Source organism: Drosophila eugracilis, unplaced genomic scaffold, assembly GCF_018153835.1.
Source record: "Drosophila eugracilis isolate 14026-0451.02 unplaced genomic scaffold, ASM1815383v1 contig_423, whole genome shotgun sequence".
NCBI lineage: Eukaryota > Metazoa > Arthropoda > Insecta > Diptera > Drosophilidae > Drosophila > Drosophila eugracilis.
The window spans coordinates 1,134,958-1,156,927 of record NW_024573287.1 but is presented as its reverse complement, the minus strand read 5'-3'; the positions used below and the strand labels follow the sequence as shown (position 1 = coordinate 1,156,927).

At 39.5% G+C, this 21,970-nt stretch overlaps 1 protein-coding gene across 1 annotated transcript; it reads right to left on the bottom strand.

Moving 5' to 3' along the window:
• Positions 1-3,613: 3,613 nt before the first annotated feature.
• Positions 3,614-4,807, bottom strand: LOC108115441. Its single transcript, XM_017226877.2, has one exon. It carries the CDS (start codon positions 4,662-4,664, stop codon positions 4,251-4,253), a length of 414 nt encoding a protein of 137 aa, XP_017082366.1. The 5' UTR covers positions 4,665-4,807; the 3' UTR covers positions 3,614-4,250.
• Positions 4,808-21,970: the final 17,163 nt, after the last annotated feature.

Below are 21,970 nucleotides of genomic sequence, written 5' to 3'. Positions count from 1 at the left end.
TTAACTAAAATGAACTTGGTTTAGTAGCCATTACTCAGTTCATTTTATGTTTTGCCAACTTAGAGAGCATTTTTCATTTGCCCAATTTCAGTTAAATTAACTTTACCTTTTCCAAAAAATAACATTCTGACCCACTCATAAACCACTTTCAACTTTCGGACAGACACTCGACTCCACTAAATCATAAAAAGAGATGAAAATATGATGTGTCCCGAGACCATAAAACATTTGAGAAGGATCAACAAAAACCGAAACAAAGCACCCATTCCGAGGACACATTTTTCGGGGAGTTGAGGTCCATAAAACTCCTGGCGAACATTTCTGGTTAAGGCGTCCACATATGAGCCATAAAAAGAGTAACAACAAATACTGAATTTGTTATTAAATAACAACATAACGATATCTAATTTCAAGGGGGGTGTAGGCTGGCTGAATAATATTTAATAAATTTCGTTAGATAGGCTAAAGGTATGATACGACGGCAGTGGGACCTGGAAGCTGGTAGGTCATAACCATTGCATATTTTTCCCGTGGGGTGCCCATTGTGGCCCATTGTTGCCATGGCTGCCAGTTGGAGGCTCCGCCAGTCGGCCTATTAACCACATTTTAAGCATAATTGAATTTCGTGCATAAATTTCGGTTTATGGGTCGTCGCAGGGAGACCACGACCCGGCCAGATTATTACATTATTTACTGGGTGTGTGTGTATGTGTGTGTCTGTGTATATGCGTTTGTGTATATTTGTAGCCGTGACTGAAAGAGATGGCCAGATGCCGAGCGAAAAAGAGAGGGGCAACCAGGTGGCGCCACCAGACGACAGGGGCATCAATTTTATATGACGCTACGTTCGGTCCCCGTCTTCTCTTCTGTTGTTTCGTGCTTATTTTTTGTTGGTTTTTGAAATGGTTCACTGCCTCCCGCTGCTGCTGAAAGCCCCAAAAAATATTTATTAAATTTGCTGGACAGAAAGCAAGCAATTGGTTGCACTCTCGTCTCAAATATATTTTGTGGTTAGCATTGACATAGCGACTAGGACCCGGACTTGGAAGTTAATCCTAGACTAGATTGACCAATTGGTTGAAAGAATAATGAGAGCAGTAAATAAGCCACAAAGTGTATACAAATTTGTTTGATTTTCTGGAGTATTTACCATATTTATTTTTACCTTAGTTGTGGTCAGAAAGTATTGAAGTCAAGTGAATTTTTGCTTAAAATGTCATCTAACGCTTACATAACAATAAAGTAGTTTGATTAGCTTACACATTTATTAAGACCAAAATGGGTTCTATTTATTACTTTTAATTAGCTTACAAATTGCTTAAATAAATTCTATAAGTAATTCAGAATATGTCTGAGGCTTTCGTTACATTTTAGCAACTGAGTAAGCTAACCATAACTTAAAATCATTTTTAATGAAAACCTCTTTGGATTTTCAGAGAATTAACTTATTTATTGTTATTAAAGAAGGTCTTCTATTACCTAAAATTGCGTCTTTTTTTTCCACTCATGAAAGTGTGCAAAAATGACAAAAAGAACAATCTAAATCGAATATTTCTTATCCTAACCTTCCTTATAAATTCTACGAAGTGACAAAATTATCTATACATGTTAATATAACTTAATTGAATTATATATGTAGTATTGTAGTATCAATTCGTATCTGCAATTACAAACACTTTCACAACGACAAACAATGCAATCTTTGGCAATTTCCAATTGAGATCAACTGTGAAAAACTTCTGCGGCGGAAAAAGCAAATCTTTGGGCTCCCCAAGCTACCAAAAACCAAAGTTGCCAAACAAACAATTGCCGCTCCATTTAACCGACTTTCCCTGCTCACTCACACATATGCTGCAGTCATATGTTAAGCCTCAAAGCAGAAAGAAGCAAAAACTGCGAAATGGGGTAAAAAATTCCAAGTATGTACAGTGAAAGTTCATTGCCGCTTTTTAGGCGCCAACAGAAGCTTACTGTGAAAATTCCGCAGAACAACAGCAGAAAAAAATGTGTGGCAGCCAAGAACAGAGGCAACACATCAACTTTTTATTAGCTGCAAAATAAACACAAAAAAAGGGGGCGGCTTGGTTTGGGGGCATGGTCTGAGCAGAGCAGAGAAGAGCAGAGCAGAGCAGAGAGCAAGACGCAAACAAGAAAACAAACAGCCGACAACACAAAACGCAAACAACAGTGGCGGCAAGAGTTGAGTAACAAATATTTACAACGCGGTACAGACTGGCCCAAATCCCTCCCTTCTACCACCCACTACCCTACCATCACCCATTCAAGCCCGGCTATTTGCCTTTTTTTGTGTTGGTTAAGACACTGCCAAGGACCCACAGTCAATGTCGAGGTCCTCGCCGCGGTCCTTCGCGACTTAATAAATCTTATTAAAGTGCGCACAGCCTCTAAAATATGCTACGTTTTATTTATATATATATTTCTTCTTTTTTTTTAGCCGCCACCCTGTGGAATTTCCACCCACCATTTAAAAGGCCTACTAAAAAGCGACGCGGGGGTCTGTCTACCTTGTTTTTGCTTTACATAAATTTATTTCTCACTCTGCCATGGCGGACTTCTTGGCATCGAATTGCAGGAGGGTCGGGTCGGAGGACGGAGGACCGGCTTTAATGTACATCAATTTGGGTTGATTGTTGGACCTATAACGGCGGGTTGGGGGGCAGATTACAATTGGGTTTTGGGTCTGGGCTGGGGTGGTAAAAGTTTATCCAAAAAATGTTATTACACATTATGACCACTAGTAAGGAAGCCGGTTTCTTGATTTATGCCCAGTCATGGCTACTTTCGGGCTATTTAAGTAACATAAATAAGTGGAATAAACTAGAAAAATACAGCAATTTGGTTACTGAGGAAGATGAAGGGTAGAATGTTAAGCTTAGTCTAATAACCTTTTAATATTTTTATTTTTAATCAAAAGGTTATCGCTGTTATATAGGGTTTTTGTACTTAAATTCGATTAAGCATTCTATTCTATTTATTAAAAAAATACCTAAAAAATATTCCGATCTTCTAAAGTATTAAGATGGCCATTTCCTTAACAAACATCTTCAAATATCCCTGCAAAAGGACATTATTCTTGTCAACATTGGGTTCCCTTTTGGGTGGCACCTTGGGCATTGAGATTGGGTTTGGGTTTGGGCTTGGGGATATTGCCAGCAGACGGTGCCCATAAATTTGCGGTCTTAATTCAGTTTAGTGGCCTGCCCTCGATTTTGTTTCGCCGTTTTTTTCCCCCGACTCTCTCTTAATCGCGCTAAATTAGATATAAGCCGATGGCCATGGCAAAACGATGCAAAAACAACTGGCGATGGCCTTTTTGCTCTTTCACTTCGGCACCTAAAACAAATTATCGAATTAGTTCGTTTCGTGTGTGTGAGTGTGGCCAATTTTTATTAGCTGTTTAGCGCTCTATTTGGTTAGGAGAATTGATTTTCCCATTGGTTATGTTCGAAGAAAATGGCCCTGAAAAACAAGATAATTGCCGGACAGTAAATTAAGTTTGGCCTTTGTCCAAGACAGACAGCTGTGAGAGGAGTGTACGTAATTGACAAAGCATTTCCCCCTATTAAAAACGGAATTCCCAAGGCTCCGCTTATCTTATCGTCGATTTAACTGATATAATCGTTCAAGTGTTTTTGGTCGGTCAAATAGGAATTCCCCAGAGATTTGGTTATATTTTTAGTAAGGGGTCTGTGATTAATTCTGATTAAAGGCTGATTTGAATTTCATTTAAATTTAAAGGTGACCGAGGTTGCACCCAAGAGAATCTTTTTATTAAATTTACTTTGAATATTTATTACTTTGAATAAATAGAAATACTTTTGGCAACTTCCCGTCGAGCAGTCGACGTCATCAGCGTGACTTGTATAACTTTTTGGCATATCATAATAATTGTGATAAGCATTGGCCGAGTGCAATCAATCATGGGGATATATATGGCGTCCAGTTCAGTTCAGTCCAGATTGATTGCCCATTGGTTTGGGGCTGGAACTTTCATTCGGATTGGTATTGAGGATTGGAAATGGAATCGCTGTTGACGGATATCATCTCTCAGAATCGAACTGTTGACTCAGTGCAGGCCACACACGAATGCGTGTTATTCCGAGGGAATAAGTTTTCACACGTCCCCCGTATCCTTTTTCCTGCTGGCGTTCCTCATTCTTCTTTTTCTTCTTTCATTCTTTCTGTATTAAAGGGGTCCTTCCGCCGCCTTGTCGCCGACTGAATAAACACTATGGCCGCAGTGCTGGCTGACCAGTGAGCAGATTCCTTTTGTCACGACTCAGGCATCCACGGGCCGCTGAATATTTCTCATGGACCAGCTCGAAGAGCTCCTGCTGGAAGTAGCCATGCTCCAAGAAGTGCGCATCCTTGTGGCCACGGCGCCGTATTTGCTTATCCCTCAGCCGGAATTCGCGCCACAGCATCTGGATCTGTAGCCATTTTTTGGCAATGAAGTCCAGCGTTTTTCGCTCGGATGGCGTTTTCTTGTAGTTGGAAATCGCATGGAAAATGAAATTCGCACTGATTTGTTGCTGCAACGCCAATTGGTCCAGTATCAGGACATTTCCCTCCTCCTTGTGACCCCTGTGACCCGCCGGAATCGGATGACTGCCGCTTAACTTTAGTGCAACAATGTTCGGCATTATTATTATTATTTTTTACGCTGTTTAATTTATCGCTGGGCACTGTCACTTATTATAATTTATACTACGCCAGATTCCTGCTTGTTCAATGATTTTTTAATTAATACTATTAGTTCCCCTGCACTGAACAAAGGCCCATCGGTTTGACAGAGCTTCTGCGACTAAATGTTTGGCACTGGACTGGCGTGCTTTTATTGCGATTTCAAATTGACTTTGATAAACCCATGGACATAGAAATAAAATACTGAAAAGTTTGGTTTTATTAATAGGTTATTTGGTTTCTGATAACTCACGATGAGGTAACGCACGTGAGTTATGACGGCTCTTCAGTAATCTACAGGGAAAGGGAAAGTACATGGGAAGAGCAAGTTGTTAATTCAAAATATTTATAAGATTTATGAATAACATTTTTTGTATTCTTTAAGAATTTTCCTTGTTAGTTGACCCAAACTACCCAAATTATATTTCAAGGTACATAAGCCTATTGTGGAAACTGAAAAGTCAGTCCAAATACCCTACACTAGACGAATATATTTTGTGGTTGTGTCACGTTGAGTGGGCGGGGGCGGGGAGATAAAGCCAAAATGCCAGTTATCAAATCACGCTCACGGATCCAACGGCTGATTCATGGGGGCCAGTCGAATGTGCGCAATGCGCTATCAGGGAATTATTGGCCGATAAGCTTGATAAGCCCCAGTCGGCACACACACACACCCAAACACTACCTCCCACTACCTACTACTACAGTTACAACTTCCCAAAAGTGGCTAGAACAGGGTAAGGGCCTGTCCTGACACATTAGCCTACTCAACAAAATCGTTAGAGCAAAGTCAATGAACACAATCGTTAAGCGTTACTCTAGGCAACAAAATTTTATCGCCCCCAAGTGGGTGGGGATTTTGGTTAGGGGGTTGGAGAGCTATTTACTACAAGTTCGATTGGTGGGTTGGGGGCATAAAGCGTGACAATGTTTGTCGTCAAGTGTCGCAGACTCATCGCTGATAATTGTTACGATTATCCACGCCCATGCCATCATCATCATCATCATCATGGACGACATCATTATCACGAAACGCCTATTTCCACTTGGAATTCAGTGAGAGTTGGGTTAGGGGGGTTAATACCATTTGAACTATGTTCTCTTACACTCATGATTTAATTATGTTTCCAGAGAAATGCTGATACTGCAGAGGTTTCAACTTACTTTCAGAGTGAAAATAACTGGGAAGCAGGCTTTTTACTTTATTGTTTTTCAAATCATTTTATTTAACGTGAACATTTCCGTAGACATTTAAGCAGATTTTCATTTTAATCCCATAACCAACCATTCACAACGTTTGGCAGCATTGTAATTCCTATTTACCATTATTAATGGGAATTATCAATGCTGTTTGATAATATGTTACTGATTACCATGGCCTGGGATTTGATTTTAATTCCGTTTTAAACGATTCAAATCAAATGAGCTGTCAATTATGACCTCTTGCCATTGGCCTTTTCTATGCTCGTTAGTTGCTCATATTTATTTGTATTCTGACTCTATTATGCTGGCATTAAACGGTATCAAATTTATAAAATCAAATGAGCTTTCAATTACGATTATTACTGAAAAAGTTTCGTCTTTCTCTGTTTTTAATTTGAATAATATTTAATATTCTACATATATCATAGCTTTATGGGTTTTCTTAAATTAATTTTAAAACTTAATTTGATATGCGAGTGTGTGCATTGAATTTTAATAACCAAATATGAATGTATATGTATGTGTGAGTCAATTAACTTTCTGGTTGGAAATCGAAAAATGATGACTAAATTTGAATTATAATTTTTATGACTTTAGTCGAAATTGAATTGTTAGTACTTTTAAATTGGTTTATTAAAACGTTTTAAGAAAGTAATTAACACAGCGAAAGCTTTCCATTAAAACGAAATTAAATACAATTTTTTATACAATTATATGCTGAATGTTAGGTCAAAAGAAAGGATCAAAAAATGAAAATTAAAAATGAATTTTCCTAAAGGCTATATATTAATCAGGACTTTAATAGATGTGAAAAAACTTATTGCAATGTGAGTTAACAATTTTCAAATTATAATTAACATAAACTATTATTTTCTAATTTAAATCCCTTCAGGAGGATGCTAAAAGCAATGATACCTATAAATTATATTTTAATTTAGCAAATATTTACAACAAGCACAAGGCTTTCTTCAGCCTTTTTGTTCATTGAAATTGATATCTTTTTTTTATTAAATTTTGAATAGGAAAGAAAGAATGACTAAAGAATGACTTTTGAGTCAACGGCAATTTAACACATCCCACCATCCTATATTGCCTATACCATCGGCCATTCCACATTAGACACGCTTCATTCCTCTGCACATTTCATTGGTCAATTGACTGTGAAAACCTGTAAAAACAAAAACATACACCGTGGGAGGGATAGCAGAAGGACCGAGGTCCTGGCCAACAGGCCATGGAAAATTACTAATGCATTTCTAAAGAGTTTTTCATCAACTAAAGTCCCCAGCAGCAGCAGCTGCTAACTGGATGTTACCTGTAACCTGACTCTCTCGCTGCCATTCTTTAAGGCAAATATCATTAGCATTATGATGCCACTTCACCACTCCAATGCTCTACAACTCCACACCCTTGGCCACGTCACACCCACTGCCATCCAGCTGGGTCCCCCTATTCCATGCGGAATCCTCGTTCCTGTGGCCCATCATCAGCCACGTTCCATATGCACATTTACACAAACCGCTCGGAGGGGCCACTCCTTCACACAACCTGCGGACATGTCAAACATGTGGCTATAAACCGACATTTGTATATCCTTTAAAGTAGGTTTTAAAAGAACTGTTTCTTTTAAGATAGATAAAGATAAAAATATAGAAAGTTATGTAAATTAATTTGAAAATTTACTAATTTTACTTACAAATTTGTTATGTGTGAAAGTTTTAAAGAATACGTTCTCGTTTTTAGATTTTAGAACAAGGAAATCATTGCCAGCTTTTTATCCTTTAACTAAACTAAAGCGAATCCTCCAAATCTCTTAAGTGTGTTAATTAAAGTCTTGAAAATTTATCCAAAGAATGGAAATGTTATTCAAAAGTTTCTGAATTACCGTGGATAATATAAGCTTTAAAGTTCCTGACAAGTTTACCCTCAGCTTCTTCAGTAGCGAAGATAAGTACCAGGAATAACAACAAAATGAACAACATCGCGAATGGGGAAAACAACGTACGATGAGTGAGAAAAATCATGTGCGCAAACACAGAGCAGATTGCAAAATCTATTGCCGGCTTGTAGGCGCAAATGTTCACTATGTGCAGCAGTGGACAGTGGGTCTAAAGTCAACTATTTTTCAACAACAACTTTTTGTTTTATTTAGTTATACAGCTACTAAGAATAATTTGTTTGGTTAAGTTGCAGAAAATCAAAACTCAAGCCCAATAAAGTAAAGTTAAACTAAAATGGGGAATGAATGACTATTGGAACTTATACTGTTTACAAACCTCCATTATTTTCCAACTAAATTTATATTTGATTTCAAAATGATGATCCACTGTGCCCTGCACACTCCTGTGTGTGAGTGGGTGGTGTGTGCTTGTGTCAGTTGGTTGCCTGTGTAAGTGTTGCAATCGAGTTTGCCTAGTGCAACTTTTTGCTATTCCATATTACTTGAAAAGCAGGCGATGCGAGCGATAAATATATACAACATATTTCCATTTGCAGGATTGCATAAGCTAAAGCCACCTGGCCATATATTTCAGGATGGTAGTTGGCGGTGGCTGTGGTGGTGTTAGTGGTTGTGCTGGCTCAACCTCTGGCATACGCATGGAGAGCTCAAGCCAGGCCTTCGTATTATTATTTTATTCAATTTTTGTCAATTTGTTGCTTGGATACTGGCTAAGATCCTGGTAGACAGCTTGAGTGGGAGTAAACCATTCAATCAGCAAGATTTTTCACCTTTTCATCTCTCCCTTGTTGGCTGGGTAAAATGCACTGCATACTTTTAGGCACAACAGAGTTTACTTTATCCCGGGCCAAAAAGTCAGGAAATCTGTTATGAAATTCTCAGTTCACTGCAATTTTTCAGCCTATCTCAATCTGTGTAAAGTGGCCTGGTTGTTTGACAAGTTGTTGGAGTTGTTAGTCCTGTTTTTGGTGCTGTTTTATTGTTGCTACCCGATTGTGCTTCTGGTTTAAGCCATTGATTGCATTGAGCTCGGTCCTCGTTGATTTTTGACTTTTTCTCTCTAACCAACACAGCACTGGCAGCTCCATCAGCAGCAGCAGCAAACTGAAGTTTTTAAGTCTTTTTGAAAATGTTTTAACTCCACTCCAGTTCGGTGTCCTCTTTGTATGTGTGTGTGTGTCTTTATGTGTTTGTGTATAGATGAGGACATAATCTGACTGATGTTGACTGAATGGATAGGCATTTTTGTAGGCCTCCTGCATTATCCGAACGCACAGGACAGGACAAGCGTTCTTTGTCAGATCTAAAACGAAAGTTGAAAGCTTACTACAAATATCGTGCACAGTCAACTTGGCCTCAATATTGCTGAGCCGCATATATCCGTTATTAAGTACTTGTAATTGCCATTTGGGCAGACGGATTTCGTACTTGATGAAATGTCAAATATCAAAACTAACAGAGTCTCAACGGGAATAGATATTTAATGATACTAGGGGATATTTGCCCAAGGATTTTGTACAAATTATTGCCTGTTAGTATGGGATTCATAAAAGATGAGCAAGGATTGTGCTAGATATTCGTGAAGTGATTCAGCTTAAAGCTATGTTTATTAAGTTTTCCTTAAAAATAAAACTTTTGTTTCCAATAACTCCCAAATTTATTTAGTCCAAGTTAAAGTGCTGCACTAACCGTAGACACCTGAACAACACCTGCAAAACATTATTACCCCCCATCGGCGGTGCTGAACTATTTTATTTATTTCCCCCCTCAGATGCTTTGTTTCGAAAAGGGCGTTATTTTAATCAACGCTTTTGCCAAAACTCGCATAGTAGACACACCTGCTCCTGCTGCGACCTTTGCCCTTGCCGTTGCAATTGCCGCCTGCCCGAGAGCATAAAACCCAGTGGTGGAGGAGGACAGACTCATTTGACGGGGGGAAGTGCGTTACATAGTTTGCAAATAAATTAGAATTTGCTACAGCCAGCGGCAAGCAAATTAGAAACCGCTTGAACTACACGAGGCGAAATGTGCGTGTTATAACTGCCAAGCACACAGATACAAAGATACACAGTTACTCTAATACACAGATACACAGATACTAACACGCACGGGAGTACACAGCCAAAAATGAATCTAACAGCCGCCGGCTAAATGTGCGTGCAAAAGTAAACACGAAGGGCGGAAGTTCAGGGGCCTAAGGTGGGCGTGGATGTAGGCGGAAGTGAGTGGGAGTAGACAGGGGTGGGTGGAAGTGCGGGGTCACAAAAACAACAGAAACGCCCCGAGATGAAAGTCGAACGAAAGCCAGGAAACGAAAGAGTAACCGCAAGTATAGTTCTTGATTGTAAGTCTGAGTTGAAAATCCCTAGGGATCCAACGGGTACCCTAGAATATGATAGTACTAGTCAGCATTATAATACCCATACTTCTAAGTCTTATCTCCTTATCTTAAATTTCACTTTTTCTATACGTTCTTAAACTTAATTAACTCATTCAAATGGTTTCACATTGAATTTATTTAATTTTAATGAAAATATTTCCTAATCTTCCCTTCCCTATCCTGGAAAATGTTGTTCTGTTCAAGAAAAGAATGGATCTCACAAGGCGTAGAACAACTAAAGGGTACCCTCACATCCTGGCAAACTCACTTTTCTCCTCGTAGACTAACCGAAAACACCTTTAGCCACTTTTTAGAGCCAGTCAACGCCTCCATCGCCCTTTTGGGCCCAAGTCCCGCTCCTCTCGTTGCGATTTCCATGCCCACCACATGCATTTCAATTAACGGCCACCGAAAGCACTCCACGGGCAAAAACACGTGCTCGCATCGCCCTCACCACGCCCACACGCGGAGGAGTGGCCGCCCATGGAAGGTGGCTCTTGGCCACATATCCTCATTGTTTATGCTGCGGGGACTGCACTTTATCAAAGCGCCAGGCCGGGCCAAAGCTAAAAACAAACTGCGGTCGCCAGCGCCATTTTGACTCACCAGTCGCCATCTCTTTTGATACCCTATATATATCGAGAGTGTGTGAAGTTGATTTGAATTTTCATAGTTTAAGCTTTAAAGGAAGGAAAACGTTCATTAAGTTTCTGTATTGTTTCGATTTTCATGTAGCTGATTCTATCCCAATTCCACATTTGACAACTTTTTTTAAAACTAAATAAGAGAAATAAGAATAAAATGAATTAATTTTATCAGTCCAATGTATAATCACTTTTTTCCACCCAGCGACTTGATAACTACTCTTCCAAGGGTACTTGAGTGCCTGATTTTGCTAGACTTCCTGTTTCGAAACTGGGTGAAAAAAGGTTTTCAACTGACACAGGCACGCACTTCCGTTTCTTGTTGTCTGTAAACTGGAAGTTACCTGCCAAGAGTCGGTCAACGGACCAAGTTCCCTTCGCCGAAGGCTGTTTGGGGAGCTGTTCGAGTGGCATGGGTAGAGCACATAGCCCCCAGCCATCGTCCTGCAAGTATATTTTTGTTATCCATCGGAGGACAATTTTGTCAGCTGCATATGCAAACAATTACCGCAAAATAAAAGGTAAACAAAATTACTTCCGAGCAATTTCGCGTGCACAAGCATGACACACTCACACCAAGACCCGCATTCCTCCCACTCTTGATCCATCCCCCGTTTAAAAACCCCGCCACCACGTATCCCTAATGCATGTGTCTATATGGCAAATTATAACTTTTGCTTGTTTGCCAAAGAATCCGCGATGGTACGCTGAGGGGAAAATGGATTTTATAGAAAAAATTAAGTGGAAAACAGGAAAAAAAGTGGATGTAAATCCATTTTATAAACTTTGAAACTATGGTATTTTTTATCAAAAACAAAATTCGATTCAAGAGTTGAAAAACAACTTTACTTTTAATTTAAACTTGTTAAGCTATCCAATTAGCGTTGAACTGCAGAAACGATTAAATTTGCCTTAATTTATCTTGTTATTGGGAAATAACTTATGTAAACAAGCTCTCAAATGATCTGCATACAAATCTGTTAACAAATAACCACCAATATTCATTCATAATTCATAAAAATCTCCTCCAATTGACTTAATAGTTTGAAAAGTGGCCAATCTTACAATATTATGCCTTGTGCTCCATTTCAAGGGCCTCATTTGGCTGGGCAATAAGTTTGAGAGCATTGAAACAGTTCCAAGCAATTAATTTATCCACTTAACACGCAAACTTAAAGTGTAAATATTGGTTCCTTTTGCTCTGGTTTCTGGCACATTCCTTCTCTTCTTCAACATAACTTCCTTTCATTCCGCTTACCGCAGCCGCAAAGTATGCAATTATTATATGAAAAGAAATCGAGTGGAGAAAGGTTGAGCGTGCTGAGGGAGTTATTCGAGTATAATTCCAATGGGCGCCACAATCGACTTTAAAAAGCAGTTGAAAGTTTCAATTTTTCCATTTTCTCTCACTTTTAATGATTTTTGTTGTAGCTGTTGGTTTTTGGGGTTTCTTTAATTGGCCCACACTCGACGGGACTTCTTCAGATGCAGCTCACAGTTGGGCGCCATTATTATTTCCCCTGCATTTACCTTCAGTCAGCCCTTTTTGCCTTTTTTTGGGGGGGTCAGGCCAATAAAATGTCTGAGTTTTGTCTCCTCCTCCAACCGTCTGAACCGCCTTTTTCCGCCCTTTCGGCGGCCCACTGTGCATTTGGTTTTATCGGCTCCGGGGTTTTCCTTTTAAGGCGTGAATGGGTTGAAAGGCAGTAGGATTGTGTGGAGAGGATTTAGGGGCATTGAGGAAAACGCTTATCAGGCAAATTTCTCGCCTTGTGTTGGCGCGTATTATTGAGAAATTAAGCGCACAGCGTGTGCATTCGCACACAACACGTACAAAAGGGGGGTCCTTCGGTATTTCCCAGCCACAAAGGCGCAAGTTCCAAGCTCCGCTATTATAACGAGAAAGCATCATCAGGTGGGGCTTGACAAAAGTTGGGCCAAACTTTAAAGATAAAACCGGAGAATAGGAGCGAGTTAAGGAAGTATTATCCACAAATATATGTTTGCTGTTAAAGTGCTAAGCCATATTATTGGAGATTTTCAGAGGTTTAAGGTAGTTGACTGAAAGTTTGATTTTTGAAGGGAGATGAAGATTTTAAAGATTTCAATTACTGTAGTTAAAAATCACGTTACAAATTTAAAAACGATAGAATCCTCTTTAAATTGTTTTAGCTTGATGCTTCTTTTGTCGATTACTTTGCGACTAAGCTGGCATTTTAGCAATAAATTTATTAGTTTTTCTTTAAAATCCGATATGCATGTTTTTGATTCATGCTTAGATAATATTGCACAATAAGATTAGCCAAAATGGCTATTCCCAGCTTTTGAATTACTATTCAAATCGATTTATTTAAAAGGCAATCAACTGAAAAGGACGTCTTTGTACATTTTAAAGCCTACTTGTGGGCGACCACCATTAAACCGGAACACGCAGACGCACATATTTAAGTCCACACCCACCCACACGGTGACAAGGCAAATAAGTCACTGGCACTTAACGAGCGACGCTGGCGAAGGACTTGTATCGGTGGGCGAGGTCCTAACAGGCTCTACAAACATAATCACAGGCTAAGCAATGAGTGGGTTGGCAGAGGTGGAAAAGGGGAAAGGACGAACGAGGACGAGTGCAACTCGAAGCGCATCCAGCCCAAAAGTATGAAACAATTTATGCATGTTTACAAAGGCAATTTCTGCAACACGACGAGGGGCGATGGACTATGGGTGTGGGGTATGCGTTTCGTTGTATATGGCTAGGTCCCTAGGAGCGGCAGGAGCAAACAAATGGCCAGTGGCCACTGGCCAGGACGCGTTGCATACTTTTTTCGGAGCGTTGGCCAGGGTTTTTGGCACACCGCAGAGCATAGACAAACATTGATCACTTACAGGAAGCCAGGGGACTGGCGACTACCGACTGCCGACTGCCGGCAACTGGCCATGGCCATAAGCCAACTGGCCATTTTGTCAGCTGTGCTGAGTTGCAGCAGCCGTCGCATGTTAATATCTGTCCCGGCATTCCAGTATCCTGAATCCAGCAGCACGGCATCCTGGCAGGTCTGGGGGAATAGCTCTTGGCCGTGGTGCGTCTATTGGTCAATGGATTAAAGCCAAACGTCCGTGTGGGAGATGCTCAAAGCCATCGCTCTATGACCATTCTTGCTCTCTGGCCATCGTCTGCACGGCCATCGATAAAAACCCGCCGCTTGACGAGTTGTTTTTCATCCATTTACCTTTTCGGCCTTTTGTTAAACAGCTACTACTTGTTTCGCATGTTTTAAAGGATTTTATAGGTGCTGTTAAGTTAATTTTAATTAAAAGAAATCTGAGGAAGCGTTAGTCAAGGCTTAATTCCTCTATTCTACCTTTCACTACATTTCAATGAATTTTCTCTCCCTGCTATTGATTTTACCCTAACTTTAAGCATCTTCGATTCATGACAATGCAAATCCTTAGACCGATTTGTTTACCAAGTCCATACTCTGCAAAGCCAAACAGATCACTCAGGCAGGTGAGTCATCATCATTTGGCAATCAGCTTTAATTAGTTTGGCACCCAAAAGCCAAACTTAGTCCCCGTCTGGAATTGCCGGCAAGCCAGGAACCACTTGCCCTCTCAATTCAGGCGATCTTGAACCAACAATTTCCGCTGCCAATAATATTGGCAAACATTTTGGCTCAGTGTCAATTAATTTGCCACACACTCGCTGTTCGCCGCTCGCATTTCCTGCCACCGCGTTTTGGCCCACTCGACAACAAAACTGGCAAAATGAAGTTGACGTTGGGTGGTTGGTTGGGTGGCTTGGGTGGCTTGGGATTCGGATTTGGATGGTTTGAGTGGTTGGCAAGGGCCCGCGGTGGCTGTCAGGTGTTTGGCATTCGGGTGTCGATGTCACTTGACACCTTCTGTCGCGGCTTTCACTCGCCGTCTGCCGCTTTGAAACCCTTACCCACCGTACTGAACCCTCACTTCAACCCCCTCTTTAGCCAGCTTTGCCAAACAGCCCAACAAATGCTATTTAGCTGATTGTGCGGTTTCGCCTTTAAACGTCTGCGATTTAGCCCCACCACCACCGCTAGCGCCCCACTAAATGTGGACGCCCCTAGCCGACTTCTGGCATAAAGTGCATGCACTTAATTAATTACAGCATTTTGTCTTGTCGCTTAAAGTGAATTAAATTGAGACGCCGCTGGGTTATGCCTTTGGCTAGCTGGAGCTAAGGATTAATAGATTAAATTCAATGAAATATTATATAAATAAATCAACATAAAAATAGGAAAAAAGGTTTATGATTTATCGTAAAGTTGACTTACTCTTACTCTTACTCTTACTCTTTCCTGCCAACATCTTTCTCTAGCAAACATCTAGTGGAAGTTCTACTATCATTTGCTTGATATTAAATCTGTTCAACTTTTTCGTATTCGTATTTCATTAAAAAATTGCACAAAGGACGATTTAATGTGGCAGAGAATGCCATATAAGTTGACTAAAGGCAAATTCAAAATCGATTTCGTTCTCTTAAAACCGAGATCGAAGTAAAAATGCCAAATTAAATTCGACTCAGATCTGCCTTTAATTAATATTGTTTTATTTTACAACGAAGAACTGGACTTTATTAAGCCCGTACACTGTTTACCAAATATGCAATACATCTGAGCCTGTCAATATGCAATCGCTTCGGCAAATTTACCCAGAGTAATATGATTGTGCACACGTGGATGTTCATGTGAACATTTGTATATAAAATACATACATAAATACACATATGTATATTCATATTTATCTGTGTGTTTACTTTCCTGCCAACTGTTAACTTCACATTGCATTTTATTTATTTAATTCGATTCGTTTTCATTAACTTAACTCTCGCTTTGCCATCTGTCTAACCGAAGCTGGTATTTTATTTTGGTATTTTGACTTTTATGCTTTGCATTTGTGGGGTAGCCAAGGGGTGGTTGGCGGATGGAAGGGGTTATAGGGGACAAGAATAAAAAAGGACGCCGCACACAGTTATGCAAATGTAATTAGTTGCATGACCGAAACCATAGAGCAATATTTATGGCACAGACTGTGCCGAGAAGTGAAAGCGGCCTCTGCTCTGGCGTGTTTCTCCCTGATCCTCTGCTGCTCCTCCTCCCTGTTCCTGCTCCCTGCTTTGGTCATGTGCAACTGTTGTTGCCGGACGAGAGTATCTGCGAGATACTTTTAATTTTTTACGATTTTTGTGGGCAAGAGAGCTTTATGTTACCCTTTTTTCCAGTTTTTTTTTTTTTTTTTTTTGTGTGGCGTTTAGAATATTTCTCTTGTCTGCCCTCCTTGTTTTTGTTAATTTTTTATGGTCCCCGGGTTGGGGGTTTTTCGGAGGAGTGGGGGTTGCAAAGGGATTCGGTTTTATGGCGGAAATGGCAACGCTTGCCACAAAATAAAACAAAAGATATTTGCAGTGCGGTGTGCGACGATAAAGTAGACTAGGTCGAAATAAAGATAAAATAGGCGAGCGTTTTGGCTGCCCCAACCAACGCCAAGCCGGCACCCCTCGCATTCCTCTTGTAATTGCTGTGCAGCTGGAAAATCTGGAGAAAAAAAAGAGAGGAGTGTTTAAATATTCGCCCTGCACTTTTGCCTTGCCTTAAAAGAAAACTCTTTAAAAAAAATGCTAAAAATAAAAAAGCAGTGGGGGAAGGGGAAAACCGTAAGGTAAAAGGAAAACAGTTGGAAAGGAAAGCAGCTGAAAAGTTTTGCCAGCCATTTGCCGGTGAAAATTGAGATTTATGAGTGCACTAGGTAGGATAGATAGAGATAGAGATAGAGATAGAAACAGAAAGGGAACGAGGAACGAGGAATGGGACGCACACAAAAGCCGGGCTGCATCTATTTTGCCGAGTTTGTTTTTGCCAAGTTGGAACTTGGCATATTTCTCCATTACGAACGGCGCTTGCAAATTGATTTGATTTGATTCGATTTTGAAGTCGATAAGCCCGCTCTTCCTGCCTGCATTACCAGCAACCCACCAACCGCCCCTTTGGTTTCCTTTCTCCTTGCATTTATCCATTTCTTTTTTTTCCACATCCACATCCAAAGTCTTGGAAAAGGAAAAGCCAAGGTAAGGGAATTCGCAACTTCTGCTGCCTTCGAGCAGTTGTACTTTAGTTCCCTATCAGGACCCCGCTTTTCCACTGCCTCCCAAGTTGATTGGCAGACACAAAGTGAAAGAGTGGGTCCAAGTGAAAGATGGGTATAAGCCAACAGACAAACGATTATGTAAATATCTGGCATCTGGCCGTCAAGAGTGGCTGGATCAGATCTTTTCTTTCCAGGCATGTTCAGATTGCTTTTATTAATTAAAAACGCTGTCCACTTTTATTGCCGAAGAGCCAACTCAGCCACAATCCTGAGAAATGCATTTAAACTTTTTAAGCTATGAAATAAATTGAGATCAATCTGGTATCAAACTTCACGGAATTGATATACACTTTTTAAAATTAACTTGGTAGTCATTTTAACTAAAAATTTTATAACAAAGCTACAAAATATTTAGATATTTTGCATATAGATATTTATTTATTGGTATTTTTGAACAAATTAATATAAATTCATACGTTTAATCCCAACTAACTGATTGAATTTCTATGGGTTTATGTTTATGAGGGAGAGAAATATTTAGTGCAGTTTATCTTTCTTATTGATGTGAAAAAGGTGAAATAGGGATAGTTATTTCATGTGGAAATGTGCATACAATACCTGCGCTTTTCATCCGTAATGTGAAATGCAATTAAATTTGCATTTGAATAAGCTTTGCTTTTAATGTTCACTTTATATGAATTATCGCACACATATCACTTAACTCAAACATCCTTGTTACTTTATACATTTTAATTTGCCAAATTTGTTTTAGCACCTATCCCTGTCGCACCCCAGTTTCCGTTTCCGTTCATCTAGCTCTAACTCTAACTCTCTCTCTCTCCCTTTTTCCAACGCAAAACCAACAATGTGCCATAGCTAAATAGTAAAATGTGTTGCATACTTTTGTGCGGCGAACGAAAAATAGGCGCCAGACCACAAAATTGCTGGGCACACACGCGTTCTCATACACACTGAAACACATGCCAAGCAGTAACACCAACACCAACACCAACAAACATCTGCAAAACCCCAAACCCGAAGCGGCAAAATAAATGGTCCGAATGGGGCGACGCTCGCGATAATTATGTATGAAGCAATTATTTCGCGTGTCCAGCAACAACAACCACGGGCAGACATGGTGGCAATAACTGTTTTGTTTTCATGTTTAAGAGTATTTGGGTACAGTCCAGCTACATTTGAAAGGACTAAACTAAAAATATAATATAAATCAACACCTAGAACTAGAAGCAAAGCAATAGTTACATATTAACTAGATTGAAATAGGAGAAATATGGGGATTATTTACTTATAAAATGGTTTCAAAATTAGAAACGTAAACAAATTGTGTTTTAGGGAAGTAGAGAAATCGCTTTCGTATGGACGCCACTTAAAAATGCCGAAAAGTATGCAACACTATATTTTGCTCGCTCCAACTATTTGAAGTTTTTTATTTTATTAAACCATTCTAATTTCATTAGGATTTTGGATTTTAAATCTAAAATACAAAATTAAAAATTCATGTTGCAGAAGTTCGACTGTAACTGCGTTTATGTGCACTCTTGTTGCCACTACGTGAGTCCCACACAAATTGAAACCGACGAGACCGGCAACCATTTCGCTCCCGCTGCTGAGTTCACTAACAACAAGAGTAACAACAAACACACCGAACGCTGGTTAAATGCCTGACTGACGTCTATAATTATAAAGTGGACAACGGTGCTGCAGAAACAATAATAGCGTCGGTGGCAGGGCTTAAAAAAAGAACAACAATTTGTGCAACATTTGAGCACGTGAGCCGCGGCCTTCGCTTATCCAATCCATTTCCACACCCACACTCTCCGATTTCCTCTGGTCCGAAAAAAAATAAGTGGAAAATATATATAATTAAGTCAGCAGCTCGCGAAATTTTGTACTGGTTTGTTCGCATGTATTTACCCTTTTTTATAAATTGGTTTTTTGTGTTTGGCCGCCTTTTCCACTTTTCATTTCTCTGAAGGATTTTCGACAATTCAAAAAAGTCGAAAACCAAGGACATTAAATCAGAGTTTATTGGAATGGAATTTATGGATAAAATGCCCTTTGTTAAATCATTGATTTAAACCTGATTTAAAAAAAATAATATTATTTTCATTGAAAAGGGAATTAATATCTTTTGAAATTCTGAATAAAAATGTTTGTAATTTGCGCAAAGCTTTTGAAATATAATCGGATTTAAAATTCGTATTTTTCAATTTTTAAATAAGTTTTATTTTTATGGTTGGAGGCAGGCGCTAAGAGGTAAGTTTTCGTTAATAAGGTGCCCAATGGAATAGCCATAAGCAATTCAAATGCATTTACGAGTAATTCCAGACCTTTACTTCCCGGCGAACATTTTTCCAATGCTAGACATTGCAAAAGGACAGGATCTGCAGGACCTCTGTACTAACTGGCAACCGTTTAAATATGTAATGGGGCTGTGGGTCAGCTGGCACAGGGATCCTTTTGCTGCTCCAGGGTCGAAGGTGAAAACACAGGACTCACTCACAGACACACACACATACACACATACTCCAGACTAATTAAGCTATTTATTAGGTTTGAGGTTAAGTTCAACAGCAGTTAGTTGCAGTCATTTGGTGGTCAGCTGCGAGTTTCCTAGTCCATTGAGGGGTTAGCCATGTCAGAATCTCAAAATAGTATAGAGGCAGAAAGTGGAAAAAAAAAACTGCAACGCGCTTTTGGCTTATAACTTTAACTTTGTTGGCTGTCCTTTGTGCGGAGTCCCTTGGAGACCCTGCCCTCTGCGGTTGGCATAAACCACTGCCCAGCCGCCCCAAACCCAAACCCAATCTCAGTACCACCCGCAAGCCCTTCAACGGTTCATGCACTTCATTAAAGCCACATAAATCAAGTCAAGCGGACCGAGAGGGAAAACATAACAACAGCAAGCCATCCATTGACAGGAAAGGTTGATTTTTCCTCTGACGTGCCTTTTTCTGGTTAGTTGCTGGGATTTTGTGGAGGTGTTGATAACCGCAAGGTGGTGCAAATTCAACCGGAAAATTTCCCATGCAGTCGATGCAATTAAATGATATTGCCAGTTAAATCGACTTCTGCATTCCCATCTTGGGTGAGTTCAGTCACTTTAAAATATTATTTTACCATTTCCCTGATAGTTTCTTTCTAGTGACTAGTTTTATCTGAATGAGTTCTTGAAATTAATACAAATTCTGTACTAGTGTGGTAAACAGTTGTCATTTAATTAGTCACACCCTTTAACTAATAAGACTGACCATTTTAATAATCCCCCTGAATGGCGACACATGTTTGGACTTCCCAAATCCCAAATGTCAGTCGTTTCTCTCTGATAAGAAATGCGAAAAGCGTTTCGGGAAAAAGAAATGCAAAAATAGAAAAACGGAAATAAAATGTGTGACTGGGCCATACCGAATGGGCCATGGCACAGATTGACGCCATGTTGGTAGCATGTTGCGACATTGCTGGCTGTTTTTATGTCTTTTTTTTGACATTTCTTTAATGGAAAGTACCTAGTACTAGTACCCTCGTGAATGGGGCAAAGTGATTAAGCTTCTAAAATAATAAATATGGGATCAAAGAAAGTATAATAGGAAAAGTATTCATGAAGTTTGCTACTTTAAAAACTAAATACTTAAAACATGTTTTAAAATTAAATTTACATTAATAGATGTACCAAAAATGGATACCTTATTGCTTGTGCTAATAATTCTCAATATTCCTTGATAAATTCCCTTTTGTTTACTCACAGTGACTCACATTGCTGTGCCTCTACTGATTTCGCATGTAAATCTTTTCGCATTAATCCCGGGCCTTAACAGTTGTTCTTCTTGTTGTTGTTGCTTCTGTCGCAGTGATTGTTGTTGGTGCTGCTTGGGCTCACATAATGAAAAAGAGCAGAATCCTCGTGTTAAGGCCTGCCTATCCATATATACATACAAATATATGAACGTGTATTATATGTAGGCTCGGGATGTGTGCGGACCCACACACGGCCCGCATTTTTCCGCAGACGGTCATGGGAAAATAAAATTTAATATTAATGCACTTAACACATTTTTCACTTACGCTGTAAAATTTATACATTTCACCCAACGTGATATAATTTTTGTCACTTTTTTTATAAAGCTCTCACACTTTCGGTACACATAATTGCAAATTGATTTTTTTAATGATAATGTTGGGTAGTTCGCCTTCTTTTATACCAGGTAGTTGAAGAGTGTACTCGAATGAATGAAATTTGATGATAAAGTAAGCTACTTTTGATATAACTTATTAGTAATATTAACTGGTTTCATCTAGTTAATAGTTTATTCATAATATTTACAATTTACAAAGACTTTTCTAAAACAGATTCTAAATTTGTTCTTTTAACCCAAAGAAATCATATAGAAAAATAAGACAAGGATATCTCTAGAGATTTGTAATCTCTTAAAAGTGCAGTAATTGCATTATATGGTAAACTCACAGCATACTTTTCGACGCCCATTTGGGAGCTTAAAAACCACAAGTGATTTATGCAGTGCGCCTGATAAGCTCTTCATGAAATTGGGTATATTATAGTCGGAAAACTGGACGCCTTTATTATATCCAGCTTTTGCTTTTTGTGTTGTAGTTGTGCTCATTAAGGTCTTTTGGGCAAGTGATTAACACAAGCTGTTGCATACCCCCGGGCGTTGGTTGAGAACACCAACCCAATTCCGACCAACAGCACAACAGTAAAAAAAAATATAAAGTGTTGCCTGCCTTTAGGCTAACACATTTTGGGCGTTGGTGCATGAAATCCCGGGCCACATTTCCATGTAAAAGACAATTGCCAAATGAGTGGGCCAAAGTAGCAAAAAATACTGAATGTGAAATGAGCAAATAGTTTGGGCAACACGAACAACAAATAGCCCTGAGGTGGGAGAGTCCTGTTGTGCACTTGTTATCAGATCTTTTCGAAGT

Excerpts from the sequence above, each read along its gene's own strand:
- LOC108115441 (XM_017226877.2), bottom strand. The coding sequence starts at position 4,664 with ATGCCGAACATTGTTGCACTAAAGTTAAGCGGCAGTCATCCGATTCCG.